The 20,517-nt window shown below is 39.9% G+C and overlaps 2 protein-coding genes across 6 annotated transcripts in view; one reads left to right on the top strand and one right to left on the bottom strand.

The window, feature by feature from the left end:
- Positions 1-20,517, bottom strand: part of cep89 (centrosomal protein 89) — a 56,304-nt gene that overhangs the window by 7,346 nt on the left and 28,441 nt on the right. For 3 of the 5 annotated variants that reach the window (XM_031309259.2, XM_031309243.2, XM_031309250.2), the window contains exon 17: positions 4,319-4,467. The exons of the other annotated variants lie outside the window; for them this stretch is intronic. In XM_031309259.2, coding sequence (XP_031165119.1) covers positions 4,343-4,467 — 125 coding nt within the window. In that variant the 3' untranslated portion in view covers positions 4,319-4,342. The remainder of the gene's footprint in view (positions 1-4,318; positions 4,468-20,517) is intronic. 5 annotated transcript variants of the gene reach the window in all.
- Positions 4,353-20,469, top strand: zgc:165481 (uncharacterized protein LOC100073327 homolog). The gene is made up of 2 exons (XM_031309306.2): positions 4,353-4,596; positions 17,450-20,469. The coding sequence occupies exons 1-2, from the start codon at positions 4,521-4,523 to the stop codon at positions 18,193-18,195; spliced, it is 822 nt and encodes a 273-aa protein (XP_031165166.1). The 5' UTR covers positions 4,353-4,520; the 3' UTR covers positions 18,196-20,469.

The raw sequence follows: 20,517 nt of genomic DNA, 5'->3' as shown, positions 1-20,517 counted from the left end.
AATTATTTTACCAGCCACTCAATAGATTGCCATTGCTTTTTTGGCTGGTGAGTGTAGCAAATCTACCAGCTAATTGCATATTTTACAAGCATTTGCCTGGTGGATGGTGCTATTTTGAGCCCTGATTCCCCATATAATATGTTCAACTGTGGCTTCTTTTTTATGGAACAAAAACATGTTGTTATTGAATTGCAAGGCAACTTATATTGTAACACTATGATAAGCAATTAACATGGCCACTGTGGTTTATTTCAGTAGAATTGAGAAATGGTATCTTGGTGCTAGCTCTATTAACAGATTATGGATTATCTATGTGAGCAGAGTGCTGCTATTAACAAAGTACTCCTACTGTGCGCAGATGCCAGACTTCACTCTCTACTTGCACGAAACAAACCTTAGAAACGCTGGAGAGCAATGGGTACAAAAAACAGTAGCTACTTGTGTAAAGGTCGCCATATAATCACCACCCATCACTGTCAATTCCATGCTTCTTTTTTTCTTGAAACTACTGAGTCATTACAAGGAAGTAGGAGTTATAAAAGACTTGGTCACAACATGACCCTCACAAAGAAATACAGCACATGTGCCTTTCTTCGAATCTTTAATGACAGCTACCAAAGAACAAGTAACAAAAGAGGAACAGACAATCACTTCTCTCTGCTGGATGCAACCACCCCTGAAGCTGATGGAAAACCAAGGGATAATTAAATACTACTAAAATGTGTTTATCTGCATTCATGTGCTTTAGCATTAATTATGCATGAGGTTCCAAGTGTTTACGCCATTAACATAAAATAAGGTCAGCTATTTGCACTTGTTTGTTTTCCAGTGTGTGAAATCAGGAGAGATTAAGACTGCAGCAACCACAAGCTCCAACCTGCTTGTAAGGAGCAAGAATTTAGATCAGAATAAGCACAAAATCAATGTTTCATCAAGCTGAAACCATTTCTAAATAAACACGTTTACCCTGCATTTAATAGTCCATGGTTGTTCCCTCAGACTTTCTTAATACTCTATACATACTATTTTCAATGAATTAAAAATGGAATCTACAAATATTTTTACACAAAACCGATTACAGATATATTCTTAACTCACTGTAAAAAAAAATTTCAAACAATTCTCAGTACCTTCTTAATCCATAATTCCATCAATTTCAACCATTTATAATGCATCATCCACAAAATACTGAACTCATTCAATCCCATGACAAATTCTACATGTAGTGCAAATGAATTATAAAATCAGGTAAATAAAATAAAATGAAAGCAGAACTATTTGTCAAAATGGGAATATACTAGATACTTTAGCTACCTTTAATAGTATCACTCTTTGCTTCTATGTAGCAGATCTTTCTATGTTTTTGTGGCTGGGCATGGGGAAGACAGAACTGCTTTTAGAAAGGAAAAAGTGACTGAAAAAGAAGACTCAGTCCCCTCCTGAGCTCCTGGAAGTCTCAGGCAGTGCTGCTTCTCTAGAGGCTACACAGAACTCAGCAGGAAGGCGGCAATCACAACCTATCATCAAGTCTGCTGCTATAGCACAGGCAGAACACAAAGCAGTGGATCAGAGACAGAAGAGAATGAGGCAGGGATCAGTGTGGAGGTGAGAAGTTTGACTTCAGCAGAGTACTTAGCTGAACTCCTAATGCTCTAGCTGAGAACAGGGAAAACCTGGTTTCTCAGACACACAAGTAGGACAGGAACTCACCACCAACTACAATGATAGTTTCCCATTTTTGCTGTGGCTCGTAACCTAGTCAGTCAGGGCTTCACCCACATGCATCCCAATGACTTACAGCGTCCAGGCCAGGGTAGCATGCATGTTTGGTAAATCTGGTGGTGAATGCAGTTTCACAAAGCCAGCAGTACAGCAGTTTGTGGTCTCTTAAAGCCGGTGCAAGTGGTGTGACGGATGTGTGTGGTACTGTGTGTGATTTGTCATTATGATGCCCTCGGGGCAGAGCAGGACAGGATCTTCTAACAATCTGATTAGCTAGCTTTCATTTGATAGCAGCAGGCAGCAGGCCCAGAGACCGAGCTAAAAACAGACATACCAACGGGCGAATAAAGGGGATATGGTAGACTGTTTCAGTTGCAACAAAGTACCAGTCAAGTTTTTCAAGGTAAACACACTGTAGTAGTAAGAATATCATGAAATAATCTTTTCCTGAAAATCAGTCCCAACTCAAATGATTGGCTACATGAAATTCTTATTGTTTCCCATAACCATGGGCCTTGTTCTGTCATTTCAAGTATTTTGGTGAATACAGTACCTCCCTCACCAGAACAATTAAATTAGCTTAAATGTATAATATGCAGTATTATCCTAAAAACAATGTATATAGACTAATACAAAAATAATCCCTTTTAATCATAACTTATGACCCACGGAAAGTGTGTGGTGGTGTCTGCAGAGACACTGCTCTCTGTGTGCGGGACGTTTATGGGCGTCTGCAAAGAGCCTTTGGGCCCAACGTTGGTGTGTAAGCCCCAGCAAATAACAGCGTGTGCAGGGGTTCTCATTACCAACCGCGACTTTGCCCCTCACGCACAAGTTAAACTGAATGAACCTCTGCATTCACACAAAATCCAGCAATGCGGCACCTTCCCGCAGATATGTGGGTGTTTATTTGTGATTTAGAACGTTACTGCCGTTAATAACGTTTTATTCCTCTGATTCGCTGCTTTGTTGAGCGCTTAAGTATTCCAAAACAATTGAGAATATATATGTAAAAGAAAGTACAGTACACGCTACACATACATAAATACAATACATACAATATGAAAAACTTATTTTTGCATTTACCCAAACCAATTATTGCCCACCATCCTATGTTGTTCTAAAACAAAATGCTTCATGCACTACATATGCAAATCCTATTAAAATACGGTTGTTCCACCCCCCAACAATCTAGCATCTGTAAATGAGAATACACAGTGGGGATTGGAGGATTGGATCGGACGGTCCTGAGGGGGTTAACTGATTTAGTGTGGAGAGAGAAATTGAGAATTGAGCTGTGTGATCTGCTGTGTCCAGTGGTTTACAGGGATGTCAGCATCTACATATCTCCTAGACGGAGGATAAGGAGAATAAAGGACAATTCCGGCGCAAAATGAACCTTTAGCTGCTAACGCTAGCTTTTGGGGCACATGGTAAATCACTATTTTATACCACTAACAAGGCTCAAAATAGCACCACACTTCAACGGTAGCATAATGAGGATCCCTACATGTAAACCGAAGCATTGATAACTTTGTAAGTGTACAGACAGTTTATTAAAAAGATAGTTTAGAAAGACAGTAGCGTAAATGTTTACATGCGGGCGCCATGTTGGAAAACAGTTATGAGCAGTCGAACGACGAACGCCGTGCAACCAATAACCAGAAACATAGCTCAAACACAGCGTTCGTGATTCGACTGCTCATGACTGTTTTCAAGATGGCGCCCGCTTGTAAACATGAATGAAACTGTCTTTATAATCTATCTTTTTAATAAATTGTCTGTACACTTACAAAGTTCTACACAGCCACAACAGGCTGGCACCTCATCCTCATGCTGGTCACACACTGCTGTGGGATGGCATCCCATTCTTCAACCAGCATTTGTGTTGTAATGTGTTGTTGCTGCGTTACCAGGTTGTTTTGTTGTGGTGTCTTGTGTACTCTCACTTGCTGAATTGTTGTCCTGTTGTGGGTTTCACTTTGTTGTGTAAAGCAAAAATTCTACTATATGTCAGGCTGATACAGATAATGATATTTGAGGTTTAAAAAAATCCAATAAAGATGAATCTGTCAATATCCTTAATTGAACTAAACACATGACATAAACAGTTTTGATACAGATACTGCAACACAGCTTCAACCGTATTCAATATGTCTTCTCCAACCTTCACCTTCACCTTCTCCTATAATATAACAAAATTTCCTTTATAGTTTGTTATTGAAGACCATGATAAGTTAAATCAGACGACAATTGGCCATGACTTTTTGGGGTAAACAATGTAAGAAAAAGACAGACGATTTACAAAAAGGCTAAAAGCGGTCTGTTTGTGTAGACATCTCTATCTGTTTCTTGTCAGTAGTTGTTTTGTTGATATGCCCGGCTCTGCCTTTATACACACTTTACTGCTGCCTCTCGCTGTCTCAGCCCTCCCTCCCACGATACACACCATCTCCCCTCTCTCTCCTCCTCTTTTCATTCACACATTCTCCCTATCCTCCACCCTTTTTCTGCCTGCCTGCCTCCTACCGTTTCTTCTCCACTCTCTCTCTCTCTCTCTCTCTCTCTCTCTCTCTCTCTCTCTCTCTCCTCCTACCGTTTGGACTGCAGCAGTCTCTCCTCAGCCTCCTGTCTTTCTCTTAGCAGCCTCTGCAGGTGGAGAATCTCCCTCTGGTAAGAAGCTGTCCTCCCCTCCGCTGCCTCCTCCAACACTGCCAGTCTGGTTGATGCCTGCTTTCGGTACACCTGCACATACACATACACACAGAGGAATGAGATGTGGAGTGTTGCTATGAAGGATGCAGATTTACATGAAGGACAGCGCAGCAGAGACAACTGGAGTGGAGGAGGGGGAGTCACACACATTGGGACGAGGTGAGAACCAACACACACACAAACACACACACTAACCTGCAGATCTTCTATGGAGAGGATGGTGTGGGTGCATCTGGTGTTTATTAGTTTGTATGTGTGTATCCAGCAAATAATAGTTCTGTGTTAGATCTATATTTAAGTTGTTGTGTCAGCAGATCAGGAGCTGTTGAGCTGCGGACAGTTCAGAACTACTGCAGATGGTGCAGCGAACAAACGCACAAATGCACCCGCACACGCACACGCACACACACATACAAGTGGCATACATGTTTATTGTTATGTGGACTAGTTGGCCTCAAGTGGTGCAGAATAACAGTCATGACAATGAAGCAAAAGGAGGTCCAGTAAAGAAAGAATCAATGAAAGAAAACATTGTAAGAGAGCAAGAGGTGCAAAGGGAAAAAAAGATGCACAAAAAGAAACAGAGAGGGTGGATACTGTGTGTTGCTGCTCTGTAGTTAGTGATGAGGAAAACAAGGTCTGTATGAGGACAAACAGTGTGTGCTTGCCCTTTATTTGTGTGTATGCATGTCTGCTTGATAAAAGGTAAAACAAACAAGTTGTTTTGACCATTTCCCAAAAATGATGGACTATCAAGTAGCTGGCTTGTCTGGATTTGATTCTGAGACATATTGTACAGGAGCAGTTATGAAAAGTGTCTTGTGTTGTACTGGTGATAGATTTGATACTCATTTATACAGTATACATGGCTGTACTTCTGAAGCTACCCTATCCTTTCTTTAAATCTAGTAATTATGATACCATACATACAATAATGCAGCAGGTAGCTAAAATCAATAGTTTCTTACTAAAACAAGGAGTTTTTTTTGTTGCTTTTCTCATCTAAATAACTGTACTCCTATTAGTGCTGTGTGTGTGTGTGTGTGTGTGTGTGTGTGTGTGTGTGTGTGTGTGTGTGTGTGTGTGTGAACTTCTTGTTAAACACCCTTAAAAGAACATACATGAAGAACTTTAATACCTCCTTAATGACTATATATGTATCATATATAATATTTACTATGATTGTGTGTGTTTCCAGCACACAGGTGTATACAATGTGAAAATCTTGTGAAAAATCTCTTCCACAACACTTTATTTGCAGACCAACAGTAGAAAATCAGACCATCATCTGTAACACATAGCTTTCTACCTTATCCTAACCACACATACATGATTACAGAGCACATAATATAAACAAAACCATGACAGAGTTAACGTGACGTGTGTGAGCGCATCATCAGTATGGATGACTTGACACGTAGTGGAAACGTTTGTTTGCCTGTTAAATGAATGTATGCATGATGTTTGATTACTGATAGCAGTAGCATATGCCCCAGAGCTTATATTGGTATTATTTTCTGACTAAGGTCGATACAGTAAGTCCTGAACAGTCAGGCCTTGACAATGATTAACAGATGTGAAATACATATACGTACAGGCCTTTACCCTTACCCTGAGCATTTCATTTACATCATTGTCATTACATACTGTACCTATGTCATCCATTAAATCATCTGCTACAGGCACAGACCAGAAAGATATATGACCTCACTGTCTCTTGAATGTATAGAATTTCATAATTCCCAAAAAGCTCTCAACTATGAGGCGGCTTGTTGTATTACAGACACTTTGCCTTATACTGTACATAGACCAAATATGTAATATGACACAACCTCAATGTTTTTTAGCTCTATGCTACACTGGTTTGTTAAACTATGTTGTCACCTAAAGCTTTGGGTGTCTTTAATTGAGCAACCAAGCATTAGTAGTTTCAAGCAATGAATATATTCAGTGCAACATCAGACCGCGTGTGTGTGTGTGTGTGTGTGTGTGTGTGTGTGTGTGTGTATGTGAGTGTTTGTTTGTTTGTGTGCGTGTGTGTGTGTGTGTGTGTGTGTGTGTGTGTGTCTGTGAGTAAGTGAAATAAAGAAAGATAGAGAGAGAGAGAGAGAGAGAGAGAGAGAGAGAGAGAGATATATGATGATGATGATGATGTAAAAATGATTAATAATGCAATTAGATACACAGCTCAGAACAACACTGAAGTAGCGCAAAGAATCAAATTAGCACTAATAGAAAAGTAATCTACATATAGCTATTACTAGATAGATAAGTATAAGTACCTACATGCAGTACACCTAGGGGTGGGGGAAAAATGTATACAGCATAGTATCGCGATATTTCTGTGACAATACTGTATCGATACACAGATGCCAGAGGGAGAGTGACAGATGACGGGCGAAAAACCAAGTCAATCTCAGTGTCAAATTTTAACAGATGGAGACAATTATGGGGTTGTAAATTATTCAAAACCCACCCCGAATTTGCCCTCAGATATGTAATATGTATATTTCATTCATAAAATAACTTTACAATGCGCATTGTGGTTGTAATCCAGTAGCCTACATTAAATTACATCCCTTCCATTTATCGCCCGGTTTTTATTTCTTTTTAGTCCGTGTTTGTGTTGGCCTACTATTTTCTTTTCCGATGTCCCCCTGTACTTGTGTAAAGCGTCCTTGGGTTTCATGAATCTAAGTTATTATTATTATTACATTCGTTTCTACAACAAACTTTGAATGCTTCATTTGTTACATTTTGTTTTACAAAGTTAGGAAAGCAATGTTTAAGTCAAGCCTGATATCGCCTTACACATGAAAGAATGATCCCAGTCACTTCCACACAGTGAGGCATACATCTTATTCATTAAACACTTGTATTGGATTGGTACTCGGTTTTGGCCGATACCCAGAGCCCAGGTATCATATTGGGACTGGAGAAGTGGGATCGGTGTGCATCACTAATCCTTACAACTAAATGCTCTGACTTCTCAGTGTTTAAGAAAGTCAGAAAATACTTATTCAAAACAATGACCAACAATAATTTAACCAACCATCTTATGTTTTGACACAGCTGCCAATATGTCTTAAGATGAAGAAAATAACGGAAATATATTGACCAATATTAGAATTCAAAAGGTTTGACAAATGTGTCTTCATCAGTTGATGCTGCCAAAACCTGGAAATGTTTTGGACTACAAGGAGTAGTCAGGAGGGACACTGGGTATTTGCAGTCAAAGACATGGGGTAGCTCACAATACCAAACAAAAGTTTGAGAGCCCAGGAACAACAGGGTGCTAACCTTGTCTTAGCAGGGGGGCTACAAAGCCCTGCTGATAAGTGGATTCTAAATATTCATCTAAAACTTGTCTGAATCTACCCCCATATACTAGGCACTTAGTCGGTTCAGAGCTATAGCCATTATTATGGGCCTAGCTCTATCCCAAACCAGTATGTGAATTCCCCAGTTGTGCTCAGTAATGAATGGAATTGGTATTTTCCATTGGAGAACTATAACCTGGAAAGAATGCAAAATGTCTCCCAAGCTTGGCTTGAATCTCCATCAATCCCCCTGGGAGGCAGCAGGGCGACAGCATCAGCCCAGCTGAAGCAGTGACATTTAGCCCTCACAACAAGCCGAGCTGAGCAGCGCCAAACCAATACATCCCCCCTCCTAGCTGTAGCCCAGATGCTGGCTGACCTTCTCCACACAGTAAGAACAAAAATACTAAAAATTCATGGCAGGCAAGTGTTTTTTAATACTACAATCCAGCGAGGGATTGTAGTTGAATTAAAGATGTTTTTCATTATTTTGTTACACTTCTTTGTAACAAGTTTCACTAAGCAAAATTCAGCACACACACCTGAGAACTGCTCAGTTGTGTTTTTTCAGAAGGGACTGAGAATTGATTTGATATCAGTCTGAAACCTTAAGAGTCACACTTGTGCTATATTTTGCATGTGAGCATTAGTTTCCCATGTATTATGCTTTACAGTACATGAGCGTTAACTTTCAAAATGGTTGAAAGTACATTTCAGTCAGTCAACTCAAGTTTAATGGATTTGTATGTGAATATAAAATATGTATATGGCGTCCAGACACAGACCTGACAACCTAGAACCTACAGATGGATGCTGTGGTTAAGCGTTCAATATACTGTATGTTGCAGTTAAAAGCATTACACTCAAGTTTTCTGATTGAACTGGCTCTCAGGCTTACCTCCACTTGAAGTTGATCCTTGGGGTCTTACCACCTGTTTGAAGCCAAACATGTACATGTATCAGCGCTGCCATATGTCCTGCCTTAAATGCTGTAAAAGTAATTGTGTTACAGCCAACAACTGCTACGAATAGTCTGAATGCAGAGTAAATCTTGATCTTGTGTTAAAGGCTGCTGTGTATACACCACCCTCTCCTTTTATCTGCCAAACTGCCATCATTCTAATTAACACCTCACAACCTCACTAACAACATCATACTCTTTTATCCAATTAATTAACCTTATTCACAAATCCAAATGTTTTAATCCCCTGCAGCAATAACTCCATTCTCTCAGCTATAAAGAATCCTTGCATGTGTAAACAGATTGACCTTTTCTGCTGAAATCGGCTGTCTGGTGTCATTAGGTAATCAAGCAGTTCCATAGGGCGGGCAGGCAGACTGCAACTACATGAGACTCTACTCTACACCTGATCTTATTGCATCTAATGAGAGTGGATACATTGAATGGGAGCATAGTGAGACAAAAGAAGACAATACAGGAATTGAATGGATGAAACCTACAGCAGGCATGCAGTAGAGCAAGAGGAAGTAGAGTTGTAGCTGAAGGAACAAGCAAGATACTGTATGTTTCCTAGTGTACTAGATGTTTACTGGACAGCTACAGTGATAGACAATGCAAGATTGTGGTTGCAATTCTCCAACAGAAAAACAATGTCTTTGTACTTGTTGACTCCCAGTGGCTAACTGTTAAATGATAGATACAATCAAAAATATACTGGGCATCTCCCAGTGGCCAACAATAGAATTCTGTGGGTATCTTGGCAGCTCCAAGATGTGACTATGTAGAACGTCCTGACTGTGATGCCGGGTGGGGTTAAAAAAAAAGAGCATTAACTGTAGGTCAGCTAACTTTTCTTGACTCAGTAAAAGTTAGAAATTATGGTAATTCTCCCCCAAAGCCAGTGGTGTGCAGCATAAAACTGCCACCTCTCACAAGTCATGCCCTTCTATCTCTGACCGTTGCTGAGGGGTGAAGCTCTTGTGGTATGGGGAGTTCACAGGTGTGAGGCTGTTTGTTGGAGGTTAGTTTGCAATGACAAGGGTAATGACAGAAGTAAGATAAGTTAGCCTCTTTGTCTGCTGGGTTTGAAAAACTTCAGAGAAAGAATATAGTACCAGCATTTCTGCCAATGGCACACACACACACACACACACACACACACACACACACACACACACACACACAGAAAACAACAGCCTACAGCTCATCAAATTAACTCAGCTCTCCTTCTCAGGTGTGTCACACGCATCTGCCAATGTCAACGTCAATGATGTCATAATTAGTTCTGGTCATAAATAAGTTAACTGACACATCTGTCTACTGGAGAATAAGCAAAACCAAACTGGCAAACACTACCATGTGTGGGTACATGACAACACATGATTTGGAGTGTATTAGGATTAGGATTCCACATGGAGACTAGGGCTGCACGATAGATCATTTCAGCATCGACATTGCAATGTGCGCATGCGCAATAGCTACATCACAGGGCATGCAGGCAGGCAAATAAACTTAAACACGTCATGGTGTCATCTAGCTACCAAATCTGTTTCTAGCACATTTTCACATTGTTGCTCTGTATTACACATGACTGAAAGAATGTTGACAATTATTTTGTACTACAGATTCATCTAATGTTACATCGGTCACACAATAATCAACAGGTTAAATTCAATGCAGCACTATAAATCTATTCCTACACTGGAGATTTCTATGGCAGCCATGTCAGGACTGCAGAACTGACACAGAAGCATAAATCCATCTTTATTTGACTATGCCTGCCAAAACAGTGATGAGCCAACTGCTCAACTGATTCTGTTTAAATGTCCCATTAACACATTAAGCAGCTTCCTTACATCGATTTACAGAACAACGTTAACCCTTTTGTAACTTCATTATCTTATTGTGCGTTTACTGTCAATTACCTTGTGTTTTGTTCAATCATTGTTTTACATCCTGTTAGCACTTTCTTATCTGAAAATTATAGCACCTCTGTCGTTGCAGCAGGTTCTGTTCTGTGCGTGCCTGCTTTAAATGGCAGGGTGCTTCCAGAACTGAGTCACATACCTAGACATACATAATTGCTTTTACAATTATACTTTTACAGTAGTGTTATTACTATGTTCCATAGAAAATACATTATTACAAATCCCAAAACCCAGCTTGGGTTACTGGACAGAGAGGTTCTACTGGACTTAAATGATCAGAGCAATATGTTTTTAAGGTTTCATCTTCTGGGCTATTGGTTTCTTGTAATGTTGTCAACCATTTTAAGTGATGGTGTTATGTAAATGGCTTACATGCAATCAAATATATACTGTATTAAAATCTGAAATTTCAACAAAATATCAGGAAAAGGCAAAGTTCTTGTGTTGTTATTCAAATGAATACATCTCGACAGTACGGCTGAAGCTTATTCTGTGTATTTTAACATGTTTTTTTTAATGAAAGAAGTTTATCAAACGATTCTTTGGTAAACTAGAGACAAGATATTTCTATGTTTACGCCTAATTGTTGTGAACAAGGATGAAAGATCTGCCAACAGCAGCATGAACATAATCCTCTGGATCAATGGCATAAATCAGAGGAGCATCACCAAGCAGATATTCTGACAGCAAAGGTCAAAGCTATCATCAATAATCCACACTGAAAGGAGGAGGAGAGAGGAAGGGACAGGGGAGCAGAGAACGTAAGGGATGGGAAGGATAAGTGTCCCAGCTAGGAGTTTAGGGATTGTGGGGTGCATTACAGGCTTCTTTATGAGGTATGTGTTGTGGGATGCCTGTTGTAAGTCTATCAGTCAAAATTTTGAGGAGGTAGATCCTCCACTGTTTTACTGTTAGTTACATAGATAGTTTAAATGTTTTCCCATGGCAAATTGTTGACACATGTACAGAAAAGATCTTTCTCAAAATGAATATAACTTTGTCAGTGGAATCGCACAAAGTCAGACTAAATCTAAACCCACCAAGCTACCAAATAGTATTTACTAGCTAAAAGCAATTTGTTGTAGAAGAGAACATAACTCTATTATTTCCCCGTATCATATGCTATAAATGCAGGTAAACAAAGTGTTTCCTCTAGTTCGTCTTGCAAAGATCTATGCAAAATATTGACTACTGTGTAATTCTGGCTGTAAAGGTGCAGATCCAACAGAGCGTCTGGAGCTCAGCGTTGAACAGACTTCTGTAGCTGTGATAACACAGCTTAGACCTTGCTTTTATCTTGGTGATCAAAGTATTTTACATTATGCAACAAAATATGTGGATCAAAGTACTTTTTGCTTTTAAAAATATTGACTTGTTATTGATAGTGGTTTGTAGAATAATTCAAGGTGATACATTATTGATTTTCCCCATGGGGAAATTCAACCTCCTATAAGAGCTCAGGGTCAGCTACAGACCAGCATGAATGGAGCTGGTAGGGATTCAGAGGCAGAGGTACATAATGTTCTAACCAACAAGTCCTCAAAATTAAATGACAAAATATGCTGTTAGTAACTGCCCTTGAGAACAGCCAGGACAACATAATTTGTCAGTGCTCGCCGAAACCGTTACAAATCCCAGTTAATAAAATTAATCAGTTTTATGTAGCGACAAAGCTATTGTCAAGGTTTAGGCACAAAATGACTTGTTAGGTCCAGGAAAAGATTGTGGTTTGGGTTAAAATAAGTCATTTGTTAAGATTAGGAGACCCGAACCCCGATTGGGCCGTAATCTCTCAAAATTTCCCCAAGCTTGAATCGGGTCGGGTTCGCATTTTTTTTAGGGGGTTGTGTTTTTTATTATGAATGTGTTTACTACTGTTGCCAGGCAGCCTGCTTTCCTTTACTCTTCATTTCAAATACTTCTTGCTTATTCACAGATCATTTTGTTTGTCCGCCCCCTGGTGTTTCGGAGAATACTGCAACGAACAACGCTTTGAGCATAAACGTCTCCGTGCATGCTCATTGCGCGTAGCTTGCGCACCATCTACGGAGGCCTGAGCCACGGTGGTGCGTGCTAGAGCTGAAGATCTTTGTCTTAATTTCTATCATTTTACACGGGCTCAGGCCGGGCTCGCGCAGTAAATGAGCAGTCAGGTGATGTGTTTCGATTAGCGCGAAAATGGATGGTGAGGAGGCGAGACGGAGGCTGGCCTCTGGTGATTACGTTTTGGTTGCACCGGCAAAGAAAGCAAAGTCTGAGGTGTGGAAAACTTTTGACCATGTGCATAATGAGAATAATGAGCCAGTGGGTGTGTGTGTGCGCACATTTAAATAATGTCGGGCTGTAAATGGGTTCGGGCTTTTAAAAAGCTGTCAGTCAAAATGTACTTGTCGGGCTCAAGCCGAATTCGGTCGGGCTCGAGCCTTGTTGGGCATAACTTTTAAGGCCTGATTACAGCTCTAGCGCATGCGAGTATAACCAAGCCTTAAGTCAGTGTTGTTTATCCATCAGCGAGGTGTCTATGCTGTCTCAAAGTCTCCTCTGTGTCTTCAGCTGCAGACTGTTGTAACGTTACCTCACGGTGCTGGAATCCTTTCCAGTGAAATACAGTCACACATTACACCGTTTAGCTGTCAACATTTTAACCGTGTTTAAGCCTGCTAATGTTACTAGCTAACAGTAGGCAAACATTACCTGCTGTGTAATGTTAGCTAGCGTCACGCCCTAGGCTGTTTAAAAATTGCATCGCGATTAATTTTTTCTCTCAACCGGTTGTAATCTTTACACATTTAAATCAATTTTTAACCAATGCACGATTGCATCGTTATATCCCTAATTATGGTATTTTTCATGACCATGATAGCTTGATAATGTTATATGTTGTAGTACATCTCATAATCAACTGAAAGGCTCTATTGATTCAGACTTCATTCTTGCTTTTGTTCAGTATTTCACACAGGTTAAATTTGTTAATTGTAAATTGCATCACGATTTTTCTTTTCACTTTTGTTAACATGTTATCATGTGAGATAGGACGTTTGTGCTGCATTCATGTGGTGTCAGAATAATCGTAAAAATTAGGAAAATTCACACTGCATTAATATGGTGAGTTAGGGCATGCCTTGGCGGAGGTCTGTGCTCTAGTTAGATAAGAAATACATAGTTAGGCCTTAAGAATACACACAATTCTTTCTGGTAAAAAAGTTTAATGTTTGTTTATAATGTAAACTTCACAGGATAGCATTATGAACAATTGTAAACTTCATGTTCAAGTGGCATAACTAGGAGCTGGATTTTCTCTTGCACATTCCCAGTGCAGGGCCCTTTCTTTACAACATGTATTAGGTAGTCTGGGGAAAACTGGGCTATTTTGCTCCTGCAAGCTGTTTTTTTCTGACATCTTTCAGAAGGCTTTTTAACGCAATAGACTGCTGGCTGAAATATTTAACAGTCAGCAAGTCACAGAGAGGCCTGCTGGGCAATTGCCAGTGCAACATCCACCTATTCAATCTATATTTCATGGTCATAAATGACTGACTGGCTTTTCTTTATATAGCATCAATCCAACGGGAGGGGGACTTTTTAATGACCAAGAGGTAAAGTAAGAAGTAACAACAGTAATGAGGTATCTGCAACTATAGCTCACAGAAGCATGCACTATGTTTTTCTAAACACTTTTAAAGCTTTATTGAATCACACATAATAAAATAAACTTAGACCTGAACAAAGACCGGAAGTCCAGTTTCAGACTCTGCTGCGACCCCGTCCTTGCGGATTGTCACATCTAGTGGATACATAACAGAATGCAGAAGTCGGTCACCATCTTAGCAGACATTAAAAATAAGAGGTATACTGATTGTATTTTGTGTACAGGTTTTTCCACGTCAGCATGTTCTAATGGCTGATCATATCCTCACACTGCAAAAAGCTGTAAACGAGCCCCATGTGTCATGAAAGTGGACGGGGCTAATGCCACTGAATAGTTGTCACCTTGACTGGAGATGAACCACATGGATGGAAATTTTAACCTGCGACCTGAGATAGTTGAAAGCAGAATCAGCCATGGCCTTGGAGCAGCGGTGGTTGGACAACTAGAATGTAAATGAAGAGAGGAAGCGCCGAACAAAGCAGTGAATCAGAGAAATAAAACGTTATTTTCTGATTGTTTCGTGGCGGTAAAATTCTAAAGCGCAAATAAACACACACACCTCTGCACCCAGGTGCATTGCTGGATTTTGTGTGAGAGCTTCATCCTGTTTGTGTGTGTGTCAGTTAAACATGTGCGTCGGTATGCGACGCCGATGGGTGTGACAAAGTGGCGGTACCTGGGAATGAGAACAGGCTGCACACCCTGCGAGCTGTTATTGGCTGGGGGTTTCAATACCCATGTGGGGCCAAAAGGCTCTTTGTTAACGTCCATAAACATCCTGCACACAGAAAATGAATGAGAGAAAATACAGGCAGAGAGCAGGTTCTCTGCGGATACAGACACCACCGCACACTTCTAGTGAGTTATCTGAGAACACATCAAGGCTCAGATTTATTTTGTAATATAAAAGAAACAAAAATGTGACAGAAATTATGGAAATTGTTTGTCACTATCACGACAGAAAATAATGTGTCTGTGCTTTTTGCTCAGTATAACACCATAACAAACCACAGGAGTTTGTCATAGAACTAACTTTTATATCACAAACAGAGGATGAATCAGGTTTTTTTTAAATATTATTTTCTTCTATATCATTGGCAGCTAATTGTGTTGTTGTAGAGTAATGCCCAATGAGCTCTAGTCAGGTCATATTTCCTGTTAAACACAAATTCAGATGGCTTACTCAATAGGGTGTAAAAGGGCAGAATTAGGCTACTTGTAAAAGAACGTGAGTCCATGTGGTTTGTAAGCTTCATATGTGTGACACAGAGGTTTGCGAGTGAGTTCTACAACTGAAAAGTCACAGGCTTGATCTTTAATCAACAGTCCAAGCCAGCACTGAACCATCAAAATGGCGCTATCAAGTTACAATCAATATACCAAGACACTACCACCTGACTACGATGTCACCAACAAACATTACCACCACAACAACATGTTATTAGTTCATTATATTTCGCCACTTAGCGCGCGGCTTTGAATTATTAGTCACTTAACAAGAATGCTAAAAAACATGAAGTTGAATTATTAAAACTACAGTACATATTCCCACAGTTTATGTTTCCAATTTCAAACTCTAAAAATTAGACAGGTGGCCATGATGAATCAGGAACGCCAAGTAACAGCTCGTCTCCATGAAATTCAGTTTCACCCTCAAAAGCTTCAATAACATGTGACCATAAACCAAGCTAATGAAAATAAGATATAAAGAGGAAAACATGCATTTAATTGAACAGCTCATAACCCACAAAAAAAATAAGAGTTGGCAATGTAAAAAAGCCATTTATAAAATGATTCAAATAGTTAAATTAATCATTGTATTCATTTAGAGCCTTTATTGTATTTTCATATTATGAAGATGTTGAAATTCTAAAAGACCTTGTATCTGAAGATGACAGTGATTTTATCTGCCACAGTAATGGCTTGGGGCGGAGTACATGAGGTGGGGGCTCCTAAACCATTCCTATTCATGCTTAGTGTCTATGGATACAGGCGTATTGCTATTTGACCTTATTAATGATGACTGACAGTTTCTTGCCGTTTCTCCATGGAAACTGATCATTGGAGTTTTTTCGTGCCAGCCCTTAATTATGTAAATTTGCACTGAAGCTGTTGGCATCAGCTAGTACTGATACAGGGATGAGTGTTAATAACTTGTACACACACTAGCCTAAACCTTTACCCCAGATCATAACTAGAATTTGTCTTTATGGGTGGTGGGTGAGGGCAAGTGTGTTCTGTGTTTAAAGCATGCAACTCAGGAGTTATATGCTCATTTCTTAGGGGGAGGAAACTGCAATATCTGATCAATAATACTTTTCAAAATCAAAATTACTTTGTAAAATGTATCTTGTGTACATGACAATGAAGACCCTTTAAGTTTTTGCAAATATCTTCACACATATATTAAATCAGTTGGTATAGGCATGGGTGACAGCACTGAGTCATCTTGGAAAAATGAATAGCCAACGATGGTTTTTAAGTTGCATTTGTTTCACTCAACAATTGCCATCCATCATCTTGGTTTTATTTTTCTTTAAACAATTTTGGAATAATGATTTTTTATTTGCTGCTTTTGACCTGAATACATTCAACAGACACAGATTAAAGCTAACTAAAACACTCATTTGGTCAGAATAAACAAAAAAGGAGAAATTGGCTTTTAACAAAGAAATGCCATTGCTCTATCGTTCTTGTGGTGGAATTTCCAAAAACACCATGTTGTGGTATGATGAGACAAAGGGAAAGCTTACATGACAACATCAGGTCATTCATAGGTCACAGGTCAGGGGATGAGAATTTTCCGCCAGTCTCTAATAACCAAACCTGTTCAAATATAATTATGTTTCTCTCTGCATGATAAGGGAATGTTTTGTTTCAGGACTGTCTCCTTTTGAAAGTCGGTGGGCCAAACTCCAACTCCACAATTCAATACTACACAGTTTTCAGTCTTTTCACATGTTTTTAACAAGTATTTTCTAACATGTATAATGTGTTTAGAAAGAAATCACTGAAGTGCGTGTCATGGCAATTGTTTCATGGCAATTTCCGCCATTCTAGTTCAAGTCACATGTAATTCTGGACTATACAGTATAAATACTGTTGTCCATCTCTCTTTTTCTCAATGTGTCTATATTTCTCTTACCTTCCCCAGACCATGACTTGAAGATGAGCGGTTCTCAGGCTGAATTAGAGGAGAAGGACTGTCCTCCACCAGAGGAATTAGAGTGTAAAATCTGTTACCAACGCTACAATGCCCACAAACGCAAGCCTAAGATCCTGGACTGCCTGCACCGGGTCTGTGCCCGCTGCCTCATTAAGATCCTGGACATTGCTGACGGGGCAGGCTTCGTCTCCTGCCCCTTTTGCCGACACCAAACCGAGATCACAGAGTACGAGGTGTCAGCCCTCCCTGATGATGCTATCATCATGTCCCACTTGGTAATGCGGGACAAATCCTGGAGCTCAGACCACAACAGGGAGGTGGTTTTGACTCCAACGGGTTTCTGCTCCTCCAGCCCATCTCACGATTCTTCCAACTGCCTGGTCATCACTATAATGGAAGTACAGAGGGACTCACAGCACTCCCCAAGCCGAAACGGCAGCTCTGACATCTATGCTGAGCAGAGCCTGGACTCAGTATCGATGGACTCCAATGGACAGGCTGATCAGGACGCTCTGTCCAAGTTCTGTAATCACGTCCCACGCATCCTGGTCTGGTTGCTGGGTTTCTTGTACTTTGGCTCACTGCCTCTAGGAATCTACTTGTTGGTGATCCAGAGAGTGACACTGGGTATTGTATGTGTTAGCTTGGTGCCATCAAGCCTGACAGTTTGCCTGGTCTATGGGTTCTGCCAGTGTCTGTGCCAGGGCATGTGTGACTGCTACTCCAGGGGCTGATAGGATGCTACATCAAAACTGGTGGTCCTAGGATGGGATAAAGTCAGCTGCAGTAAACAGGTTTTTGATGTGTTTTGTGAATAGATAGGGGGCCCAAAGGTAAAGATGATGCCACCTCCTACACAGTCTTTAAAAGCCTACCAGTCAACTATCTTCATGCAAATAATAGGCCAGTACAGAGACCTAAGACTGCCTTTAGTACTTGTCCGTGCTTTTGTTAGGCCGACCACTGCAACTCAGAACCAGTTTGGCCAACAGGAACAGAGCCCCTGACAAGATGTGTTAGTTGGAGCAGCGCCTATACATTTCTGTAATGTATGTATGTAACCTTTATTTGTTCTGTGCTGTGTGTGTGACCTAGTCTAACAGCACATTTGAAGGCAGACCTTTAACGTTTGACTTACATAACGACAGCACTGATAAGAGTCCTGGGCCCTCATTTATCAACACTGTGTTCCAACATTCAATCTTTTTAAAGTAAAACGTGGGACATGTTTACATTAACAGTCAGAGTACTTAATTGGTTTTCTCAGGATGTTCTTAAGTTAGTTAACAATTGCATTTAAGCATGACTGAATAATTGAGAGTTCCCAATAACAGAAAGGGAGGAAATCAATGTTGTAGGCGATTTTGGCCACCTGTTAAAATCAAAATCAAACCTCTTAATTGATTGAGAGTACAAATACTGCAAATGTTTGTTTTTTTTCGTTTACTTTTATTTTAATGAGTGTTCTTCACATCTATAAGCCAGCATTTATGGTAGAACTAAATGTTGGCAAACATTTCTTCCCTCTGTTAAAGCTACAGCTAAATCAAAGTTGAATTTTTTATTTAATTTTTTATTAAGTCTTTTGCAATGCTGAAATCAGTTGGAAGCTGTTGGAAGCTAGTGGGGGGGACGTTGTCGTGGGACTGTGGTGCAGTTTGTTTATAGCCTAATGTTAGCTGTACACTTCTGGATTGCATTTACGCTTCTAAAATCATGAAAGTAGTGTCCATTTGTGAAGATTATCTTGCTGAACAAAACATGTTAGCATCATAAACCTTTGTTTGCCATAGAGCATATTTTCTGCAATAACCCAAAATCCAATGAAATAACTCTTGGCTTTTTGTTGAGGGAATCAGGGCGATGCTAACTTTTGGTTTGGCCTCCAAAAATACTTCTTCCCTGCATCACTCTATGACTACTGACAAACAAAGAAAACATACAGGCTACACCCTGAATGGACAAGTGCTTTCACTCGCTTACTGCTCCCGGATTTCAAACGGAAACAACAGCTAATTTGGAAACGTACTCCTATATTACAAAAAAGTTCACCTAAATGTAAAGGCAACCCGATCAGGCTCCAAGATGACGTTATCTTCTGCCTTCTGCTTAGAAGTGGTGTATTAACAGCTCACAGCAACTTAATATGATATAGTCTCTGGCGTCTGATATTGAGTGTCTGCGAAAAATGTTGGTGCACATTTCTAATACGTCGTTAGCAAGCATTAGCTCGGAGGACTAATTTGGCTTGTTTACTATATAACGTGAACGTCACAGTCACCCTGAACGTTCAACCTAGTTAAACAATCTAGCAGTTCAACAAAGCATTGCTTTCGGGTAAAGCACTAATTGCTTATTGTATGTGCCACACTCATTCTCTCTCTGCATCTCTGTCTGTCTTTCTCTCTCAATGCCTCAAATACAGACACACACACCATACAGAGTTGTGTTGAATGGATTTTGGGCATCTGAGGTATACACCAGACTCATATCTCAGGTTTTTTTGATACTCTATTAATGTTAAGCAACACACTTTTCATTCAGTTTCTTGTTGAGTTGAACATAACAAGGCTGCTCTGTTGTATTTTGTGGTACTGGTTGTGAAAAGCTCATTGAACTCAAAAGCACAGTTTGTGGCTATGGGAGTCCTCTGTTACTTTCATGCTGTAAGTCACATGCACATTCTGCCATACTAAAGCCATGCAGATTTGTTGTTGTGTGGCATCTCAAGGTTGTGAGCATTATTTATGTGGCATTTTGATTTTCTTTTACATGTAAGACAAACAGTCCCCTACTAGTACCATCCTGGCATATGGACTCCTGAAAGAAAAGTCACAATGAACTATGTGTGTATGTTTATGTATATGTGTTGTTTTAACAATTATAATTGTTTTTATGTAACAAATACTTTGTTTGGGAGTACAGCACATGTATGTAGAGAAAAAATAGTTTTGTTCAAGTCTGCTGAAGATTTAGGCTTCTTCTATGGGTTGTATGTGACCAATACATTTAGTGGGTCAAAAGTTTGTCTTTTAAAATATCTTGAATGAATGAAT

This window comes from Sander lucioperca, chromosome 3 (assembly GCF_008315115.2).
Source record: "Sander lucioperca isolate FBNREF2018 chromosome 3, SLUC_FBN_1.2, whole genome shotgun sequence".
NCBI classification, from domain to species: domain Eukaryota; kingdom Metazoa; phylum Chordata; class Actinopteri; order Perciformes; family Percidae; genus Sander; species Sander lucioperca.
This window is presented reverse-complemented; position numbering and strand designations above follow the sequence as displayed.

What these genes read in the sequence shown, in the direction of transcription:
- zgc:165481 (XM_031309306.2), top strand. Translation starts at nt 4,521, where the DNA reads ATGCAGATTTACATGAAGGACAGCGCAGCAGAGACAACTGGAGTGGAG. An exon ending in GTCACACACATTGGGACGAG is followed by an intron (nt 4,597 to 17,449) that starts GTGAGAACCAAC and finishes TACCTTCCCCAG; the next exon opens with ACCATGACTTGAAGATGAGC.